At 36.6% G+C, this 23706-nt stretch overlaps 1 protein-coding gene across 2 annotated transcripts in view; it reads left to right on the plus strand.

Annotated features, from left to right (window-relative positions):
• The window catches only part of TMEM26 (transmembrane protein 26), a 46651-nt gene that overhangs the window by 11428 nt on the left and 11517 nt on the right, over positions 1-23706 (plus strand). The window contains exons 2-4 of one of the 2 annotated variants that reach the window (XM_067710862.1): positions 7252-7330; positions 11420-11587; positions 13535-13755. In XM_067710862.1, coding sequence (XP_067566963.1) covers positions 7252-7330; positions 11420-11587; positions 13535-13755 — 468 coding nt within the window. The remainder of the gene's footprint in view (positions 1-7251; positions 7331-11419; positions 11588-13534; positions 13756-23706) is intronic. The other variant, XM_067710863.1, reaches the window with a different exon arrangement.

A 23706-nucleotide genomic window follows, 5' to 3' on the forward strand; every position in this document is an offset into this window, starting at 1 on the left:
GACAACTCCACGCTGCCTTTGTAGAGTAGGAAATACTGAGCAGTGAAATATAAATAAAATCGCAGTTCGCATCAAAGTAATTTTGGAACATTATTTTTGCTCCATTTAAATATTATCTATCTTCAGATTTATGCATATAATTACAAGATTAGAATCCTCACTGTTTGCAGAGAGAAAAGCTGATATTATGGTTAATTTTTCTTCTATTTGCCTACTTCCATTGTTGTATGTTTCTAAAGTGAATAAATGTTACTTTTCCAATAAGAAAACAATAATAAATATCATTTTGGGGAAGAGGAAAATGGAGTCCTAATTCCAGGCTAATGGTGAGTTGAAGTAGATATCCATTGCAGGGCTAAATTGCTAAATGTCATGACATAATCATTTGGTGAAAAACACTGTCATGTTGAAATGACAACTTTGTATGACAAATGATACTTTATATTTGGATGAAGTGAACTGAAAATAAAGCAATGAGTATAGCTCTTTAAGAGCTCAGAGCAGTGTCTAGCATGTAGGAAGACCTACAAACATAGTAGTGAACGAATAAGTACGTAAACAAATAGAGAAAAACATCCTTTAATGTAAGGTGCTCCTGCTGTGTATTTAGAGAGAATTGGTGTGTTGGCTAAGGGCTGTGAAATAAAAGACAAACAAACAAATAAAAAAAAATTTCTCTGGAGAAAAATTGTCTTCAGGAAGGCTGGAATTTAGAAAAACTAGCTGAGCAAAGGGAAAGCAATTTGGCATTAAAGTATTAATGCTGGGCATCTTCTATATTGTGATAGGGTAGTGATAGTTGGAACTGTAATAAGTCTGAGTTTCCAAGGACAGGTAGCTCATCAGTAATCAGGTATTATCAATTTTGTAAAAATATCCCACCTGGACATGTCTTATTCATTTAATCATATATTTATCAGTTTTTGTCAGTCTCTCAATAGTGTAACATAATTTTATAAACAAGCAACCAGAAACCTGATTTATTTCTGAGATGGCTAGACCCCTCTCTGGTATTAGTGCTTGTGGTTGGTATCTACTTACTTTTGATACAATTAAGACATGAAAACTGGAGTAAAATGATTTGTAGCCCCTAAGAAAGGGCATGCAATTTGGTTAATTACCCAGAAAGAGGTGGGATCGGGCTTAGTTTTTAATATTTAGAATTCACATTCTCCTTGGTTCCAAAAATGAATCACTGACAATGAACCATCAAGAATATGACAAACCTTCAAAATAATAAGTAACAGCTAAATGTCATCTTGAAATATTAAAATCCTTCGTAGTGGCAAAAAATACCAAATTTATACAAGAACAGAATAATTAGTTTCCTTCAGAAAAACTTCTGATAAGAATCAATTTATGATGATATTTCAAAAAGAGATTTCTAGTCAAACCAGCAACAGAGTGTCAAGAAAGTTGGAATTATAAATCAACTAGGACCTTATGAAATCACTGACGATTTGGGGGAGCCCATCATGTGCCAAACACTGTGGAAGGAGCTGAGGGCATAATGTTGAGCAGACAAGAAACAATTCTGTGCTTGTATTGGGTTGGCCAAAAAGTTCGTTCATTTAGTGAATACATTGTTCAATAAAGGTCTTCATGAAAATGAAAAGCGTCCTTTATTTGTACTTAAAACCGAACGAACTTTTTGGCCACTCCAATATTACTCAGAATTGCTGGGAGACAATTAGTGACCACAGGTACACATACACATATATATAGTTATAAAATTTGAAACTGTATGGGGTGAAAGTGAAGAGTGTTATATATAGAACAAGTGTAACAAGGAGATCTAATTTAGGCTGGAAGGACAAGGAAAGCTTTTCTGTGGAGTCCTATAGAGCTGACATGAATTTTGAGAAGGAGATAATCCAGTGAAAAGTGAGGGAGAGAGGTATTTCAAGGGGGAGAAATACATGTGTGAAGACCTGAGTTAGGAACTCAGCTTTTTTCAAGAACTGAAAGAAAACACCATTATAGGAGCTCAGTGAGGAAGAATGCAAGCAACAGAGACCAAGACGTAGGCAGGGTGCTGATGGTACAGCATTTTATAAGTCATGATGAGCAAAAAGCCCACGCCAACCATGACTGTGTGACAGTAACTGCCTTAACCGTGAACGTGAAGTTAGACATAATGATGTCCACAGCACTGCAAACAACTTCCCTTGATTCAGGGAGTCTCAAATAGGTTTGGTTTTGAGAACCATAGTTTAAAAATGGGATTGATTTCAAGTTATTTGAAGAAACAATCTTCTAACCAGGTATTCTGTGGGTCTGCTTTAAGTGTAGGTGCTGAATATGTGGCCATGAGTGTATCTGCAGAGCTGAGCCTGGTAAGGCAGCAACTCACATGTATTGAGCATATACAGTATCAAGTTCATAACACTGTCTTATTTAATCCTCACAACCACCCTATGAGGTGGATATTATTATACCCATTTCCATAGACAAGGACATTGAGTCTCAGGAAAGGTAGCGACTTTCTAAAGATGAATGAATAGAAGAGGCAAGATTCAAGTTTGGGTCTCTCAAGTTCATGAAAATGCTACCACAGTGTCACAGTTCCTCAAGGGACACAGCAAGAGGAGCATACTTGTTACCAGACCCGCTGAAATGGGAAGAAAATGTCCTCATAGATGCCAGCAGCCTCCATTCACTTCATTTGCTCAATCCTCCCTTTATTTATAAATTCAGGCATTCAAGCATTTAAGTATTTGCTTAATAAACATTAATTAAAGACTTAAAAAGACACCTGAGACCACTGAGGAGGGGAAAAAATGAAGGAGAGGGAAGAGGGAAGGGACATAAAGATATATATGACTCAGGATCTGTCTTCAAGGAACTTAGGAAAGCGAAGTCATATATACACATAACAAGAAAACAGTGGAGAATGTGTTGGGTCACAAGAAAAATACAAGTTAAGATTAACTGCTGCCATTAATTCCTACATTGCAAAATACAGGAAGGACGTCGATGGGTAGAGATGTAAGAGGAGGGCTTTCCAAAACAGGCAGTCATAATTTGAAGGGACGTTTGCTCCAAAAACCATGTCAGAGCCTCTCTTCTCAGATGGACCAAGCTGAAGGGGCAATAGAGCCCTTTGCTCTTAACAGGGACCCATGGTCCAATAAAACATATGTGACATATGGTTGAAATGTCTTCTTCATGTCCCAAATAAAACCTATCATACATGTTTTAATACTTCTCTAGATTATAGAAACTTATTTTCTCCATAATTAAAAAAAAAAAGAAATTTCAGTTGTACAACTACCACAGCCTGCTACTGGGGGGGGGGGGGAGGGGGAGGGAGAAAGTAGGGAAGGAAGCTCCTGATTCTCATTTGCTATTGACCACTTCGCAGACTAGGCATTTCGTTGGTAATTCTACCTGGAAGCCTTTGGAAATTCCAGCAAATCCTCTTAGGTGTAGGGTTAAGAGGGTGGGAAATAGGGGGAGAAAGACTATGGACTCATACACTCTTGAGCTGAATATGATTAATTCTCGGGGGGTTAAATGTGATTCCCTCTTCCTACCCCCTATTCACTTACATCAAATAGGTCTGATGAAGAGGGGCTGAAGTGAGGGAAACTTTCTAAAACATTTTGTTTTGTTTCATTTTAAATACACAGCAGGTTGAAACTACTGAGTTGCTCAGCTTGATAGAATGTGGTAAAGGAAGAGGAAGGGGAAGGGGAGATAAGATTAGATAATGGAGGCTTTGAATATCAGAGAGAGAATTTAGATTTTCTGTAGTAAGCAGCACAGAAAATCCTGGATTTGGAAGTTTTTTGTTTTCTAATATAACTAGATTCCTAATTAGAGGAAATATGTTGAACCAGGATAGTATTTTTTTCCAGTTATAGAAATAAATCTTATGCATAGAAGATGTTAAGGGTTATTGTTCTTTTTTATTCTTAACCTCTTTCAAGAGCTATGTTATGTTCAGTCTAGAGTCTCCCTAGATTATTATTGTAACAGTATTGTTAGGGGAGTTAATCCCAAAATTAATTCCAAGAGAGTCAACAGAACTGCAGTCCAGCCAACATTTGATGTATCCAAACAGACATTTACATATTCCCTCCGACTGTCCCTCCAACCAGAATTCATTTCCTTTCCCAATTTCACAAAGGAAATATTCTCTCCTGATGTTTCCCTTGATATGGAAGGTCAAAGAATTAAGTGTTCCTTTTCTTTTTGAAAGCATGTTCAACATGGGGGCTTTTGATATCTTGCTGCAGCCCAGCCATCGTCTAAATCAGATTTTAATAATATCATGACCCATACCCCTTTGTTTCAAAATTATTTTTTGCAGGAACTCAAAGGTAGGGGAGTGTCCATTTAAATACTGATTTTTTTTAACATCTTTATTGGAGTATAATTGCTTTACAATGGTGTGTTAGTTTCTGCTTTATAACAAAAGTAAATCAGCTATACATATTAAATACTGATTTTAAAAGACTCTCTTTCTTTTACCCTTTCTCCCTTCTTCTCCTCAGAAGTTGAAAGGAGATATTAATGAAAGGGTTAACAGCCTTTAAAAAGTCCATTCTAAAAATTTTCCTGCATTTAGGTTTGCTCACTTCTTCCCCCACTGGATTATAACAGTATGAATTTAGTAGCATTTCATCTCAAACAATTCTATTTTTGAGCAATTAACATTTCTATTTTTCAGGTCACTTTAAACCATCACATATGTGTACTAAAAGTATTTTAATAAAATTATATTGACTTACAATTTTGACTTTAAGATGATTCATAAAGCAAGATTCCAATCTAAATTAAATGAAATTGGAAGAAATAAATTTGGAAAGTATGTAATTTTCATCTTCTTTCAAATTTTTAAGGACATGTTTTCATTGCACAATGTCCCATAATTATATTGGTGGTAGCTACTTGTTATTGAATGCCCAACTCTGCCAGGCGCCGCTTTATAGAAAGTACAGTTGACCCCTGAACAGTATGGGTTGGAACTGTGCAAGTCCACTTATATACATATTATTTTCAAGAAATACATACTATAGTACTACATGTCCCATGTTGTCTGAATCTGTGGATGTGGAACTGTGGATACAGAGGACCGACTACAGAGTTATATGTGGATTTTCAACTATGCAGAAGGTCAGTGATCCTAACCTCCACGTTGTTTAAGGGTCAACTGTATAATAAAAATTCCTGTGAGATAAATGTGACAGCTACGGACTGAACTGTGTTCTCCCCAAATTCATATGTTGAAGCTCTAACCCCCAATGTAACTGTATTTAGAGACAGAGCTTTTAGGAAGTCAGTAAGGTTAAATGAGGTTCATTAGGGTAGGGTTCTAAAATAATAAGATGAGTGGCCTCATAAGAAGAGAAGAGAGGGCCTTCCCTGGTGGCGCAGTGATTAAGGATCCACCCGCCAATACAGGGGACACAGGTTCGAGCCCTGGTCCGGGAAGACCCCACATGCCTCGGAGGAACTAAGTTGGTGCACCACAACTACTGAGCCTGGGCTCTAGAGCCCACGAGCCACAACTACTGAGCCCGAATGCCACAACTACTGAAGCCCACACTCCTACAGCCCATGCTCTGCAACAAGAGAAGCCACTGCCATGAGAAGCCTGTGCACCGAAACGAAGAGTGGCCCCCGCTCATAGCAACTAGAGAAAGCCCGCATGCAGCAACGAAGACCCAATGCAGCCAAAAGATAAATTAAAAAAAAAAGGGGGCTTCCCTGGTGGCGCAGTGGTTGGGAGTCCACCTGCCAATGCAGGGGACACGGGTTCGTGCCCTGGTCCGGGAAGATCCCACATGCCGCGGAGCGGCTGGGCCCGTGAGCCATGGCCGCTGAGCCTGCGCGTCCGGAGCCTGTGCTCCGTAATGGGAGAGGCCACAGCAGTGAGAGGCCCGTGTGACGCAAAAAAAAAAAAAAAAAAAAAAAAAAAAAAAGAGAGAGAGAGAGAGAGAGAAATCTCTTTCTGTCCTTGTGATGTGTATGCACTTAGGAAAGGACATGTGAGGATCTTGAACTTCTGACCTCCAGAACTGTGAGAAAATAAATTTCTGTTGTTGAAGGCATGCAGTCTGTGGTATTTTGTTAAGGCAGCCTAAGCTAGTATATGACTGTTCCCGTTTTGTGGATTAGGAAGCAAACAGAGGTCAGTGGCAACACTAACATTTGAACCTGATGTGTCTGACTACAAACAAAAGCACTCTCTTTGAATTGCCCTCTGAATTTTGAGTCTGAAAATAATTAATATAGATAGGTCTTTAAAAAAATACCAAACCCTTCATCTGTTGTTTGTTGGTATAGGCATACCTTGGAGATACGGCAGGGTCAGTTCCAGACCACTGCAATGAAGCAAGTCACATGAATTTTTTGGTTTCCCGGTGCATTTAAGAGTTATGTTTACACTACACTGTAGTTTTTTAAGTGTGCATTGTTTTAAAAATCAATGCACATACCCTTAATTTAAAAATGCTCCATTGTTAAAAAATGCGAACTATCATCTGAGCCTTCAGTGAGTCTTGGAAGTAACATCAATGATCACTGATCACACATCAGCATAACAAATATAATAATAATGAAAAAGTTTGAAATATGTGACACAGAGACACAAAATGAGCAAATACTGTTGGAGAAATTGCGCTGATAGACAGACTTCCTTCACGCAGAGTAGCCAGCAACCTTCACTTTGTAAAAAATACAATATCTGTGAAGTGCAATAAAGCAAAGCGTAATAAAATGAGATGTGCCTGTATTTTTATTTGTACCAGGTTTAGCAGAAACACACAAAGCCAGTTGATTTACTTCAGTACATATCATCTGATTTTTGTCTTTTTGTACGTTACCATTTGAGCTCTCAGAATTTCAGGTTAATGTTGAAAAATGTAGCCAATCTTTCTGAAAGTACAATGTTCAAAAATCCAAGATTTACTATTTCTGTATTTGCTTTTTGTAAAATGTATTAAATACAAAATATACAGTTTTGTGCCTGAAACTAATTGGCAGTACCCCATTAAACTATATTAAAATTAACATCTATTAATTGGATTGGAAATTCAGTGAGAATGACAGCTGCTAGTGCCTTTTACAGTTACTTTGTTTCTCTATAATCCATATGGCAGGAATCACATAATGCTTTTTCCCCCTTAGAAATAAACACTTGAGATAAAATGATCTGACTCAGTGTGGTCAGGGTATGTGCACTTGTTTTCTTTTTAAAAAATTTTGTAAAAGCTGAGCTATCTTTTTTTTTCTCTTTCACAGGTTTTCACCAGCCATATTTTTATATCTCATTAGCATTGTTCCATCATTATGGCTTCTTGAAATGCACCATGAGACCCAGGTATGTCCTTTTGGAAAGTAGGGAAGTGGAATACTCAGCAATAAACTACATTCATATTATAATCCAATTTCTGTCAGAAATGCACTTTTCTAAGGAACTGGAGTTATCAAGATTTGAATAAGTAAGAGGCCTCAGCGAAAAGGAAGTGAATCCATGATCTGTAAAACCCCATGAAAATGTTGCATTCATTTAAGATTTAAGACTACATCATTCACTAACAATTTGGGTTAGAGATCTTGTTCTTAAGACTTCCCCTCCAATATGCTACAGTTTACATGGGGATATACAATTCTGGTTTTAACCCTTGCCGCTTCAACGAGTTATTGTGCTAAGAACGGGCAGGGCTCAGTCATCTAGCATCCTATAAAATGACATTTTTAGGGACAACAGAAACAAAAAAGAAACCCCATCATCTGTACTCAGCTATACAAATACAATCAAACTTGGAGGGGCTATTTGAAGTAGTCTGTCTTAAAATACAGGCTTTGCAGGTTACAGGAGATTCACTTTTGAGGGTCCTATGAACTGTCTCAGTAAAATAGGAATTTCACCCTAGGGACCCGAAATAAGGGTAAAGGAGAGGAGCCAGGGGACCCACCGTCAGGAAGGGTGGGCTCTCTGTTTTAAGACCACACGGACCTAGAAAACAAACAGTGGGTTCCAATAAGAGTCCCTAATCTATATTAGGGAGATACAGAGGGAGGTACTGATTTTTAAGTGAGCTGCTTCTTGCCTGGGCAACCCTAGGTAGCAGGCTCTAGGCTGGATTCGGTCACTGATTGTTGTAAATGCTCCTGTACAACACTGGGGGTGCCAGTTGGCGAAGTCCATCAGACTGCAGCCTGGACATCACATCTTCAGGGTGCAGGTTACAGGTTCTTATGTTTTACAGTAGTTATAATATTATTTTAGGACATTTACTGGTAAAATCTGTGAGACTGTTTCACAGATTTCTTTGCTACAGTTGGTCATTTCATAGCAAAGTTAAGCCTCTTATATATGTTTCAGATATTCAAACCTTATCTGGAAAATGCTTGCTCCAAATTTTAGGCACACAGATGGGAATTTAGTTCTGTAGACTATTTCTGAATTCCACAAGCATGTACCAATGATGTAGGCATGAAGAAAACATTTGTCTGCCTAAATCTCCTGTTTAAAAAACACTGAAGTCAAAGACTCTCTATATGTTTGTAGCAAAAGTATTTTTGTCACAGTAGATTGGTTGGTTCAAGTTATTATAGCTTTTAAAAACTGTACCATAAGGATTAGGGGACTGTTTCAATTTCCTTACTACTTACTGCTTTCAAGGATATGAAAATAAGCTCTGGTGATTTGAATCATTTTTTTCCTTCACATCTAATTCTATGACGTGGCTATCATCCACAATAACAATTCATTTCCCCAAATGCTTTTATAATATAAATGCTTTGCACAGTTAATTGATATACAGGTCCAATCCTATTACAACAAATAGCATGCAACCAAAAGCTCTCTTTTTAAGAAAAAAGAGATTTTTGAGCCCTGGGCAGTACCTCTTTAATTTTCATACTACAAAAGAAATTGGACCTTTAGCAGTAATGGATTTGACTCATTTTGACACTGAGAATTAAAACGAATGCCCAGTGATTGAATTGGGCAGGCTGGGCAGAGACAGAAGTAGAAAAAAGTGAGAGAGAGACAAAAAAGTATTGGCATTGCGTTTAAAGAAATAAGAAATGGCAGAATAAAGGGAGGTAGAGAAATTCTTAGTCCATTCATGTAGGAAATTTTGGTTATGATAATGATCACTTTTTTCATATAGTCCCTTCATTTCGAAGTATTTTCAGATACATTTTCTCATGTATACACCCAGCAACTTCTTAAGTTAGACATGGTATATGGATTTCTATTTTATAGAAGAGGACCCTGAGACTAAGAAGGGTTAAGTAATTTTCCCAAGGCCACACAGCTAATCAACCACAGTTCTGGGGCTTAGAACCTGAGTCTTGAGCCCTAGTGCATTAAACCACACTGCCTTTCTCAATTATGTGTTCTGTGTGTTACAGGAATTTGCATCAAAATCATCTGAATTTTTCATGATGGGAAAGGATAATTTAATTTCCTTTCACATTTTCCCTTTACTCTATACCCTAAATGCTCTAACCCATGACTTGGCATTTGAAAAACATGCTGACCTATTTCATGAAAACATTTCTCCTAGATGATCAATTCTGTACCTTCATTTCTGAATCTGGCTGGGTCTACCTGAATGGAAACAAAATGCTTATGACAACAGTTATGACCTTAACTCTTAGTCAAGTCTATTTATGAAGTGGCACAATTCAAGCAAAGGAAATTTTCTGGTCTTGATGGTGTCACAGTCTGGTTGACCCAACGGAGTACTTTTGAAGCTATTAAAAGTTTTAAGACAGAGCCCATGAAAAAGTGACTTGTTGGCACCCAGATCGTGCACATCACTCACTTACACAATGCTGAATGTAAACAATATTACCATAAAAACAATATAAGTCAGGTTAGGTCTTAGGAGTCAAACCCACTGTTCTTTGCAGTCCTAAGGCAGCTGCCACTTAAAGGAAAGTCGTATCAATTCATAACAAAGAGAGTTCTAAGAATAAAGAGGGACTCAGGTCTTTATTCCATAACACGAACTACAAAACTATTTGCTATCAAGTTATCTTATGCTGCAGTATAGATGACGATGTTTTAAAAATAACAAGATGTCTATGGATTTTCAGTGATAAGAATGTAAAAAAACATCAGGGTCACCATTTTAAATATACAATCTGCTTTTCATGCCTGTAAGAGAAGTGGTCAAATTTGTTTCCTATTGAACATGAGGTTCTTAGATAGAGTCACCAAACTCCTCTGCAATGAGGATTTGTTGCTCAAAGATTTAATTTGTTATCTTTATTATCTTTTCTCGGAGCCTTAGCTGTACAAAAAAAAAAGGGTACAAACAACTGCATTTTTGCTCTTAGAGTTACGGCACATGGCCATTTTTCTTAATTATTCTTGTCATTTCACCTGTAACACTAGTTGTTTTGATGGAAGGGAGGAAAAAAATAGCTTCTTGACAGACTTTCTTTTCTACTTTTCCAAGTAGCTCACAGAATGATCGATGAAGTATCCAGAATAATTAAGAAAAATACACTTCTCACAATGTTAGCATTTAAAAAATAATAATTTCTCTCTAAATCCAAATGTGTGATCATGTGTGTGTGTGTTTGTGCATGTGTTTCAAAAGTACGTTTGCTCTGCAGATGTTTTTTAAAAAAAAACCATATATATATATATATATATATATATATATTTTTTTTTTTTACCCATTTGTGAAATAATCATTGGCTACAGTTACATTTTCAAGTGCCACCCCTTTCCTCTCTTATGTACTTTTTTCTTCTCTTTCTGTACCTCAGATTCCCAGCATCTGGCTGGATAAAAATCATCCACAGTTCACTTGTAGAAATTTGCATGCAAAATGAAAGAACAAGAAGGGGGAAAAGTGCCATTTATTTTAGGTCTATTGCTAAATTTTTTATAAACCTAAACTGACTTCTAAAGTGACACAAGATGTATATGTTGGTGGGTGAATATGTTAATTTATTATTATTTTGGGGGGGTTGCTACAGTGCTTAACAGGCATGATTGAAAATAACTGAATTATCTATATTAGCAAAATGGTATTTTAGATAAAGAGGCCTCTGGACAAGAAACAAAATCTTAGAATGAATGCTGTGACCAGGATCATACATGCTTTCATTGGTTGTTGGTTTGTTTTATAATTGATCCAGGGTTCAAGGAAGGGAACACAGTGATCGATCCATAAATTCTACAGCTCTCCACAATGAACTCAGAGCATCTACATCCTCATAGACTTGTGGAAAAATAAGACATGTATAGTTGACTCTTTTCTCATATTAGCTGAAAAGTGGTTTTCTATCTCAAGCCTATATTCTGATTTTCAGAAATGTTTATGCATACTGTGAAACGTCACATATTTGCTCATAACCTCTTAGACACATTGAAGCCATCTTAAACTCTACCTACTGTGATATTTTTTGACATACTGCTTTTTAAAACACTTCTTAGTATTGCAGTAGCCAATCTGAAGGAATGTCAAGGAACACCAGCACCAAAGAAGACTTCAATCAAACTCTGTTGTCAACTGAACAAACCAACAGAGCGGATGATCTCATTGAGACGGTGAGAGCTTTCTCACTGTATATTAAAGGATCTAGCAGATCACCTTTTCACTTGGTGAGGATAACATGCTCTATACCTTTCAGCTCATTCTTTCCTAGGGAAATTTGCCAATTGTTTGGCTCAGGAATTCACAAGATAATTGTATTTAAAAATATTATTAAACATATTTCACTTGCATAATAGGCATATATATCTTATATACATTAATAAATATATTTAACCTGCAGTATTAAGGAACCTTTAACACTTAGATCAGACAGTCTATGTACAAAGAGAGATACATACATTTGTGAAGGAATGATATAATGGAAAGACTGGGATCTGCCCTATATATTTTTTAGGTGTTTATGTTAATAAATCAGGGAAGGTTTCCAGCCAAAATAGAATCGCTTGTTTGTTCTTCTCATGCTTGATATTTGGCAAACTAACCATGACCTATCAGAAAATGATATACTGGAGAGACTCAAGGCCAAGGCCCCTACCACCGAACCATGTTTTCAACAATAAGACAGGCTACAGATTCTGTGAGGTTTAACAGAGCTACTTCAAGCTTCAATCACAGCTTACCCAGATCACTTTGAACAAATCAATCTCACTGTCTCTCAGTTTATCATCTGACAATTGAAAATATTAACACTGCTAGTATGCTTCCTCAAAGAATTAAATAAAATGTATGAGAAGTCTCAAAGAAGTGTGCAAATGAAAGATTATTGATCTTCCCTCACGGCTTCAATCAGGTTAGCATCCTGCCTTGTCTTTTATCCTCCCTTAACCTTTACACTTGACATCAGCACGTGATCAAGAGGGGTAAATAAATTTTGCACAGATATAGTTAAGTCACTTGTATACATCAGTTGGAATCACTATCCAATCCACTTAAGATCTACACCCTTGTAGTCTTTAGAGATCATAACTGATAGGGCCAATAATATACTTTAAAAGTTATTTGGAAGTTAAGTGGGCAAGAGATGGCATCCAGAATACATGAATGGGATGTAAATTTTTCTCAGAGTCCAAGAATAGGGGCAGAATAAAATTTGCTAGCTTATGAATTTTTGAATAATATGTTAAATGTTCAGAGTAAAAATAACCTTATAGTTATTCTCTTTCTTTACTTTTAGATAATGAATAAACACTATTATATGTTTTCTCCTTTGATATAGTGGGGGTTTTTTTGTTTTTGTTTTTTAAGAAGATGTTGGGGGTAGGAGTTTATTAATTTATTTTATTTATTTTTGCTGTGTTGGGTCTTCGTTTCTGTGCGAGGGCTTTCTCTAGTTGTGGCAAGCGGGGGCCACTCTTCATCGCAGTGCGCGGGCCTCTCACTGTCATGGCCTCTCTTGTTGCGGAGCACAGGCTCCAGACGCGCAGGCTCAGTAGTTGTGGCTCACGGGCCTAGTTGCTCCGCGGCATGTGGGATCCTCCCAGACCAGGGCTCGAACCCGTGTCCCCTGCATTAGCAGGCAGATTCTCAACCACTGCACCACCAGGGAAGCCCTGATATAGTGTTTTATAGCAATAAAAATCAAAAGAAAGATTTGTACCGTGCTAAAAATATTACCAGATTAGTAAATTCCGATTTGAAATCTATAAAAGAAAAATACAGGAATTTTAAAATTTTAATACGGAATTTTTAAAATGTTGCTATGTGTTATACTGGTTTCAGAGACTGATGAAATGATAAATGAGAAATTATCTATAAAACATTGCAAAATTGGTTTTTAAAATATCATATAGTACAATGCCCCTAGTAAGTGAAAGGTTTAAATTACTTTCAGTTATAAGGCTACCCCATTTTAAGGACCACATTAGCTTTTTTTTTTTTTTTTTAGCGTGTTCAGTTGAAAAGAGTTTTGCTTTCTTCATGAAGTGAAGAATCATTTTCTGAAAATGACCTTCCACAAAAGCTAACTATTGACTGACAGCCATGGTGAAGAAGGCCTCTCTCTCTAAGGTGGTAGTTCATAATCCTTCTGTCTGTATGACATTTCTCTTAAACAGGCCAAAGTTTTTGTAAATAACTTATCTACAGTATGCGAGAAAGTTTGGACTTTGGGACTCCATCAGACATTCCTGCTAATGCTAATAATTGGAAGATGGCTTCTACCCATTGGAGGCGGGATTACTCGGGATCAACTCTCTCAACTTCTCCTTATGTTTGTGGGGACAGCTGCTGACATACTGGAATTCACAAGTGAGACCCTGGAAGAAGAAAATGTGAGGTAAGAAGGCCCTGCAACGAAAAGACCTTCTTTTCAAGGTCAGGCCCACACACCTGTCTTTTTGTTCTATTATTTATATTCTGCGTGAATAAGGATTTTCAGAAGATCATATATCCAGTGCTAGAATCATAGAATTTGTTGCTGTTCAGGTACATGTTAGGTACCAGCCCCCTAACACACACACACATATATACATACATATGTATATGCATACATATGTATTACCATATATATATAAAAACTTTATATATGAATATGTCAAGGATGTTGCTGCTACAGAAAAGGGGCAAATAATATTACCCATGGGTAGGAACAGAGAAGCTCTGACTGTTTGCATGACCACAGATTAGGTGAAGCCGTGGTTATCCGAAAACCTTCTGAGGGTGGAATGACCATCCCTAGCTTCCCTTTCACATGCTCAAGTGTCCAGGAATGTAGCCAATCATAAGAGTCTCTTCTAGAGCAGAGCAAAGCTACCATTCCAGGGAAGAACCTAGAGGTGACATGGAGAAATCACTCCTCTAGCCAGTTGGGGAATTTATACTCCCTGACGTGAATGCAGAATGGGGCAGATTAGGTTTTATTTTACTAAATTTTATTTTTAGTCAGTTTTGTTCGAAGTGCCCAAAGGCTATCTGGTGTAGATGCCTATAAATTAAAACTTACCGAGTTGGTACTTTTATTTTTGCCACAAGCAAATAAACTCAGAATCCCTGATCACAGCTGCTTATGGAACTACTTTCTTACCTTTAGAGATTTAAGTCTCAGTGCCTAAATGTACTTTCAGCTTTGGTTGTTTTGCACTATGCTATAAAAATAAATTGCAGTGAGGCTGGCTTTTAATTCTACATTTTATGCTGTGTTTCTCAAACAACGAAACATAAAGCTGAGCAAAATACACTAACTTACTGAGTAAACTTAATACCCCAGTTGTAGTACAAAGTGTATCTGTAATCATAGCTTACCTTCACATGATCATTGCCTGTTCCATTTCTACTAAGTTTTCTTATACCGTAAGTAGACGTCGAATTTTAAAAAGAATCCAATCTAAGTTGACCCACTGTCCTCAGAATGTTGACTTTAGCTTTGTAGCTTTAATACCAAATATTTGGTCAGTGCTTCACATTGTATAACACATTTTCAGATACATTAGAATACTTACAGTACAATGAGGTTACAAGAAAATCATGAAGAAATCATGACGGAGCACAGAAAAACAATAAATAACTACAGGCACAGTGATACGGACATGACAATATAAGGATGATTAATTCTACCTAAATAGAAGTAGACATATAAATGCCAAATATCTAGTGAGATGCATGGGAAATAGGGTAGGAGAGGGGGTTCAGGAGGAATATGTTTTGAGGGGCTGGTTATAAAAATGTGAGAAACGCCAAACTCAGCTACCTTAATGGCCTGTTTATGAGGCCCATCCGCAAGTGACACCAAGAGGCATTTTATAGGTCAGTGTTTCCCAACAGATGTTGAATATTAAATAAGTTAATGATTACAATGTCAATCACCCGGGGGGGAAATACCTTGAAAATTACGAGGGATCATTCATGCACCAACTCTTGACTGATCGTCTAGTGTGGGCCAGGTAGTGTGCTAGTGCTAGTGGAGACTGGGGAGCAAATGGTGAGCAACTGATGAAATAAAGGACACACAGTCCTATCCCAACCCAGGTAATTTCAGTTCAGCAATTTCTTCACCCACCAATACATTAATCTGAGTGTTTTATAAATTGTTTTTTCTCATTTTAAACTTATACCATGTCCTGAGAATAGAACTGAATAAACTCTGCCCAGATTATTGTTTTTAAGTTTCTTTTCAGGTTTCATGATCTCAGATGAAATCATTTTATTTTTAATATAACTGCATTGTGTCAGTGACCTTCTATGGTCTCCACTAGACTCATGCATGTCTCCATCATGACCCAAAGACTCCAAAATCAAGGCCCAGAGAGAACTGAGAGTTTTTAATTCCCTCCTAAGGCCCACCTCCCAAGTTCTGATTTCATCTCAGGCCCCATCTATACTGCAAGAATTAACACTGCAAATTTCCATCTCTTCAAAGGAAATATTAAATCCTTCTCGCTGTAGTGTAGCTTTCCTCTTTGGCCTCAAAAAGACAATCATGAAGCATAAATTTAATAACGACGTGTAGCATCTTTCCTTGTGCTGATTAGCTATTCATATATCTTCCTTGGTGAAGTATCTGTTCAAATTTTTGCCCATTTTTCATTGGATTAATTTTTATTGAGTTGTAAGAGTTCTTTATATATTCTGGATACAAGTCTGGTATTAGATACATAATGTAAATATTTTCTCCCAGTATATCATTTTTTAATGTTGTCATTTGAATAACAATTTTTTTGAATTTTGATAAAATCCCATGTATCATTTTTTCTTCCCTGTAGTGCTTTGGGAATAATAGATTCTAAGAAATATTCGCCCCATCAAAAATTAGAAATATTTTCCTGTGTAATGTTTTCACTTAATTTTTGTGTATCATGAGGTAAGGGTCTAAGTTCATGTTTTGTCTTGTTTCATTTTGTGTTTTGGCATTATCCCAGCAGTATTTTTTGTTCCAGCTAGGACCAACTGTCTCAGCACCATCTGTTGAAAAGACTATCCTTTCCCTATTAAATTGCCTTGGTATCTCTGTCAAAAATCAATTGACCACATATGTAAGGAGTTTTTCTGGACTTTCTATTGTGTTTCATTGCTCTGTGTGTCTGTCTTATGCCAGTACTACGTTATTGAGATTACTGGAATTTTATGGTAAGTTTTGAAACTGGATACTGTAAGCCCTCTAACATTATTCTTTTTTCAAAAATTGTTCTGATTTTTCTAGCTCCTTTGCATTTCCATGTAAGATTTATAATTAGCTTGTCAAATTCTACAAAAAAAATCCTGCTGGAGTTTTGATAAGGATTGTATTAAATCTAAGCATCAATTTGTGAAGAAGTGGCATCTTAATAATATTAAGTCTTTCAATTCATGAACATAAACTATCTCATCTTTTATTCAGATGTTCCTTAATTTCTCTCAGCAAAGTTTTGTAATTTTCAATGTATAGGTCTTACACCACTTTTCCTAAATTTATTCCTAAATATTTTTCTTTTTGATAGAATCATTTTCTTAATTTCTTAGTATCATTTTCATGTTTTTTATTACCACTATGTAGAAATACAATTGACTTTTGTGTGACAATCTTGTACCCAGAAACCATGCTAAACTTGCTTACTAGTTTTGTAGACTCCTTAGGGATTTCTACATATGGGATAATGTCATTTGAAAGCAAAGATATTTTTGATTCTTTCTAATCTGTGCACCTTTTATTTCTTTTTCTTGTCTTATTGCACCAGCTAGAATTTCTTGTACAATGTTCAACAGAAGTATAAGAGTGGACCTTTCAATCTCAAAGGATAAGCATTCTGTCTTTCACTATTAAGGATGATGTTAGCTATAGGTTTTGCACAGATATTTTTAATAGATGCCCTTGATCAGTTGGAGGAAATCCCCATCTAGGTTACTGAGAGTTCTTTCTTTTCTCTCTCTCTCTTTTTCTATGGACACTGAATGTTGTTAAATGTTTTTCTGTTTTTCTTATGATCATTGTGTGGTGGCTATCTTTTATTCTATTAATATGGTGTATTACATTAACTAATTTTCAGATGTTAAATCAACCTTGACTTCCTGGGATAAATATCACTTGGTTATGGTGTATAAGCCTTTCTATATGTTGCTGAATTTGGTTTGCTAACGTTTTGTTAATAATTTTTACATCTATACTCATAGAGCATACTGATTTTTAGTAATATTTTCAAATGATATTTTTCCTGGCTTTGGTATCAGGGTAATATCCTTCAATGAATACCTCAGGAAGCATTCCTTCTTTATTTTCTGAAAGACTTTGTATAAGACTGATGTTATTTCTTCTTTAAATATTTTATAGAATCCACTTAGGAAGCTATCAAAGCCTAGGTTTTTCTTTATGGGAAGATAGTTTATTACTAATTCAATATCATTATTTCTCATAAGACTATTCAGTTATTCTATTTCCTCTTGGGTCAGTTTTGATTATATTTTTCTTTCTAGGAATTCTTACATTTTATCTAATTTTATTTTTTATATAAAGTTGTCCATAATATTATTCCTTTATACTTGTGTCAATTTCTATAGGGTCACTTATTATGCCCCTCCCCAACTTTTCATTCTGAGGTTGGTCATTTGTGTCTCCTCTATTTTTTCTTAGACTTCTCAATTTAGTCAGTCTTTTAAAATAACTAATTTTCGGTTTCATTGATTTTCTCTATTATTCTGTTTTATATTTCATTGGTTTGTGTTCTGATGTTTAATTTTTCCTTCCTTCTGCTTGCTTTGGATTTAATTTGCACTTCTTTTTTCTAGTTTCCTAAGATGGAAGCTATTGATTTGAAACCTTTCTTCTTTTCTAATATGGTATTCAAAGTTATGTTTCCTTCTAAGCACCGCTTTATCTGCATCTCATAAGCTTTGATATATCTTTTTGTTTAATACAGTTCAAATTATTTTCCAGTTTCTCCTATGAGTTCTCCTTTGACCTATGACTTGTTTAGAAGTAAGCTGTTTAATTTCCATGTGGGGATTGCCCAAATTTCTCCCTGTTGTGTTCTATTTTAATTCTGTTGTAGTCTGAGAATATACAAAATTATTTTAACCCTTTTAAAATACTGAGACTTATGGCCTAGCATATGGCCTATCCTGGAGAATGTTCCATGTGGGCTTGAAAAGAATGTGTTGTCTGGTTGAGTGTTCTGTAAATGTAAGTTATGTCAAGTTGGCTGATAGGGTTGTTCAAGTCTTCTATATCCTTACTGATTTTCTGTCTAGTTGTTCTATCAATTATTGAGAGTGAGGCATTGAAATCTTCAACTCTGATTGTTGCATTGTCTATTTCTTTTTTCAGTATTGTCAGTTTTTGCTTCATGTATTTTGAGGCTCTGTTTTTAGATGTGCACACATTAATTTTTTAAACTTCTTCCTCATGTAGTAACTGTTTTTCATCATGAAATGTTACTTTTTCTCTAGTAATAGTTCTTGTCTGAAAGTCTATTTTGTCTCATATGAATCCAGGCACTCTATTTTATGACGACTATTGACATGGGATATCTTTTTCAAACTCTGTATCTTTACATCTAAACTGTATTCCTTATATACCACATATAGTTGGATCTTGCATTTTCCTCTCAGTTAGACAATCTTTGTCTTTTAATTGGAGTGTATATTAATTTCCCAGGGCTGCCATAACAAACTACCACAAACTGAGTGGCTCAATACAACAGAAATTTATACTCTCTTAGTCCTCAAGGCTGAAAGTCCAAATCAATGTGCCAGCAGGGTTGGTTTCTGTTAGAGGCTCTGAGGGAGAATCTGTTCCCTCTTGTGGCTTCTGGTGGTTGCTGGCAGTTCTGGTGTCCCTCAGCTTATAGACACATCACTCCAATCTCTGCCTCTGTCTTCACATGGCATTCTCCCCAGTGTGTCTGTCAGTGTCTCCAGTTTTTCTCCTTCTTATAGGGACACCACTCACTGGATTAGGACACAGGTTAATCTATTATGACCTTCTCTTACCTTGACTACTTCTGCAAAGACCCTACTTCCAAATAAGATCACATTCCGAAGTCTACGCAGACATGAATTTGGGGGAAAAATTTCCAAGCTTTTGCAATGTGTTTAATCCATTAATATTTAATGTAATTATTGATTTGGTTGAAATTTTTTTTATTTATCTATCTATCTATCTATTTATTTATTTATGGCTGCATTGGGTCTTTGTTGCTGTGTGCAGGCTTTCTCTACTTGCGGAGAGCAGGGGCTACTCTTTGTGCGGTGCACAGGCTTCTCATTGCAGTGGCTTCTCTTGTTGTGGAGCATGGGCTCCAGGTGCACGTGCTTCAGTAGTTGTGTCATGCGGGCTCAGTGGTTGTGGCTTGTGGGCTCTAGAGCGCAGGCTCAGTAGTCGTGGTGCACAGGCTTAGTTGCTCCACGGCATGTGGGATCTTCCCGGACCAGGGCTTGAACCCATGTCCCCTGCATTGGCAGGCAGATTCTTAACCACTGCGCCACCAGGGAAGTCCTGATTTAGTTGAATTTATATCTGCCATTTTGCTATTTGTTTTTCTCAATGTCTCATTTCCTTTTTGCTCTTGTGTTAATTATTTACTGCTTTAAAAATATTTTTAATGAACAATTTTAATTCCTCTATTGATTTGTGTATTGTTTTATTACAGTGGTTACTGTAGGGAATACAATATGATTTTAGATCTTCACACTCTATTACAAGTTAATAGCTCAATTCCCTCCCCCCTCTTTTTTGCAATTATTGTCATATACATTACATCTTTATATGTTATAAGCCAGACAGTACAGTTTTATAATTATTGTTTTATAGACTTGTGTTTTTTTAAAGAAATTAAGAGAAGAAAAGATATGACTGTATATTTATATGTTTTCATATTTACTTACATATTTGAAGATGCTCTTTATTCCTTCTTGTGGATTTGAGTTACTTTCTGGTGTCCTTTTCTTTCAGCCTGAAAGACTTCCTTTATTGTTTCATCTAAGGCAAATGTGCTAGCAACAAATTCTCCTAATCTTTGTGGAGAAATGTGTGTATTTTTCCTTCATGTTTGGAAAAATAGTTTTGTTGTATGAAGAATTCTTGCTCCATAGTTTTTACTTCAGCATTTTATATGTATCATTCCTCTTTCTTCTGGCCTTCATTATTTCTGATGAGATGTTAGCCATTGTTTTGTCATTACCCTGTACAAATGAGTCGTTTTTCTGTTGCTGTTTTCAAGATTTTCTCTTTCTCTTTGGCTTTCAGGAGTCTGTGATGTGTCTAGGTGTGGGTCTCTTTGTCTTAACCTTACTACAACTTTGTTGATCTAGGATCTGTAAATTAATGTTTTTCCTCAAATTGAGGAATTTTCAGCCATCATTTCTTCACTTTTTCTGACCCATTGTCTTTTCTTCCTTCTGGGACTGCTATTACAAATAGAAATGCTTAGTTGTGTTCCATAGGTCTCTGAGACTCTGTTCATTTTTCTCCTATCTGTTTTACCTACTAGTCTTCAGACTGGAGAGTTTTCACTGATTTATTTTCCAGGTCACTGATTCTTCCACTATCTCAAATCCATATGTAGAGTCAAACTGTAGAGTTCACCTAGTGAATTTTTCATTTCTGTTACCATATTTCCAAATCTAGAATTTCTGTTTAATTCTCTTTTTAGTTTATATTTCTTATTTCAGTTATTTATTTGTTGAGTCCCTGTCATCATATTTTTCTTTAGTTTATGGAACATAGTTTTCTTTCATTCTTTGAAAATATTTAAGATAGTTGCTTTGATGTCTTTATCTGCTAAATCCAATATCTGGACCCCATTAGAGTCAGTTTCTATTGATTAATTGATTGTTGTTGTTTTCTCCTGAGCATGGGTCATGCATTCCTCTTTCTTTGTATGTCTCATACTGTTTTGCTGAAAACTGAACATTTTGTATTATGTTTTGTAGCAATATGTTATCCTCAGGCTTCCCCACATGCCTCAGGAATCTTCTTGTCATCTTTGTTGTCTCAATAAATTGCCTGAACTTAATCTGAGGACTCTATCTCCCCGTGGATTGCAGTCACTGATGTTTCTGCTCGGACTTGTTTTTTGTTTGTTTTTTTAATTCTAATAGCATGGCTATTAGGGTCACACCTATGGTCAGCCAACGATTTGAGCAGGGTTTGTGATCAAACACCCTGAGCCCTTTTGAGTTCCACCCTCTGCTGATGGATCTGTGTATGAGCCGGATCGCACATTCAAGTTCAGAAAGTTTTCATATACAACCAGTTTTAAATTTCTACTGGGCCTTCTTGGATCGTCCCTGCACATGTCTGGCAAACTTGGAGACATTATCTAGCCTTTCTATGGCTCTCTTATTTTTGGAATCTCTCCATGAAATGTTAAGTTAGTCTGCCCCTCACCCCAGCTGGGGCTGCAACCTCTAAGTAGGAAAGCCACGGGCTTCCCCATTCATTTCCAACTAAATGTATTACTTTTACTGACCACACCTTTAACCATGGATTTCACACTCCACTCCAAATCAAGTCAGCATACTCTGGTCACAAGGGGCCTCTGGTTTTCATTGTTAAGCTCTCCCTGGTAAAACCACCACTCCGACTGACCAAGGCAGCCTTAACATTCCCCTCAGCTTGATTAAACTTTAAAAAAGTTTATTCCTGAATATAAGCCTCTGCTCCCCCTTTCCTCAGAGCACTGATTTTAGAAAACTTGCAACTGTAATTTCTTTCTACGTCCCTTTGAGATGCAAGTCTTCTCTTAGACTCTTTCCAGCTTTACAGAGTAGGAATATCTTTCTCGAGGATGTGAGAGCCATCCCTTTGAAATGTGATCATCAGGAAAGATAACACCCCCATCTCCTAGTCTCTCTGGGACGACAGGAACCTAACTTATATCAGTGCCAATTAGCAAACATAGATGGCCTAATCACATTGACCAACTTCCCTCTCTAACAACCTCTAGTACTGTTCTACTAGCTCACCCCAGTGTTTAAAAACTCTTCTGATTTTGTTTCAGTGGGGGTGAATTCAGTCTCTCTCCCTTACTGCAGACTTCAATAAAGTCTTCATTGCCTATTTAACTGTCTGGTGCCATTTTTCCTTCACATAGCAAAGCTGGAGGTTTAAGGGAACATCCCATGGGCAAGAATGCCTTAGACGCTCACTGTTCTTAACTGAAGTTCTACCAGGTTTTCATGAATAAATGTTACTCAATTTGTTATTTGCCTTTGGTTTATTTCCAGAGATCTGAAGTGGTTGTTTTTGACAGTTTGTCCAGTGTTATGTATGTTTGCTGGGGAGAGGATTTGCTGACCATTGCATTCTGCTACAGCCACCCTCCAACATTTTAACAAGTCTGAATTTCAGCATAATTGCCAGGAAGAGTTAAGTAGTTATTTACCCCTTTGGAGATCACTCTCTGCAGTCTTTTTTTGAACACAGATCATTTACTGAAAAGAAAAAACACACTTGGTAAAATGTTCCCGTAGCATTACTGCTACTTCACTGTGAATATCTGACCAAACAAAGGAGAGTTTTTCTATGTTTACGCTATGTGTTCTTTTAGTTTAGCTCTTTTTGCTTGATGAAGCATTTCTTCCAGGTTAGCTTAATAGCTCATTTGCTTGCTTTCTTTCCTTTTCTCTCTCTCTCCTTAATTTTTTTGCTCCTCTGAAGAGGTTTGTGGGATGCTTTTTAAAAAGCTAGAGCAACTCTATCCACTGATTATCTCTTATTGATAGGAGTATTTACACTTTCAAAAAGAAACAGTTAAGCAAATTAGCAATGCATGAGAATACACCCTCAAACCATGCACAAAAATAAACTCAGACTGGCTTAAAAACTTAAATATAAGACAAGACACCATAAAACTCCTAGAGAACATAGACAAAACATAAATCATATCAATGTTTTCTTAGGTCAGTCTTCCAAGGCAATAGAAATAAAAACAAAAATAAACAAATGGGACCCAATCAAACTTACAAGCTTTTTCACAGCAAAGGAAACCATAAACAAAACGAAAAGACAACCTATGGGAGAAAATATTTGCAAACGATGTGACTGACAAGGGCTTAATTTCCAAAATATACAAATAGCCGATACAACTCAACAACAACAAAAAAACCCAATCAAAAAGTGGGCAGAAGATCTAAGTAAACATTTCCCCAAAGAAGACATACAGATGGCCAATATGCACATGAAAAGATGCTCAACATGGCTAATTATTAGAGAAATGCAAATCTAAACTACAATGTCGTACCACCTCACACTGGTCAGAATGGCCATCATTAAAAAGTCTACAAGTAACAAATGCTGGAGAGGGTGTGGAGAAAAGGG

The sequence above is a fragment of the Pseudorca crassidens genome, chromosome 16 (assembly GCF_039906515.1).
Source record: "Pseudorca crassidens isolate mPseCra1 chromosome 16, mPseCra1.hap1, whole genome shotgun sequence".
NCBI classification, from domain to species: Eukaryota; Metazoa; Chordata; class Mammalia; order Artiodactyla; family Delphinidae; genus Pseudorca; species Pseudorca crassidens.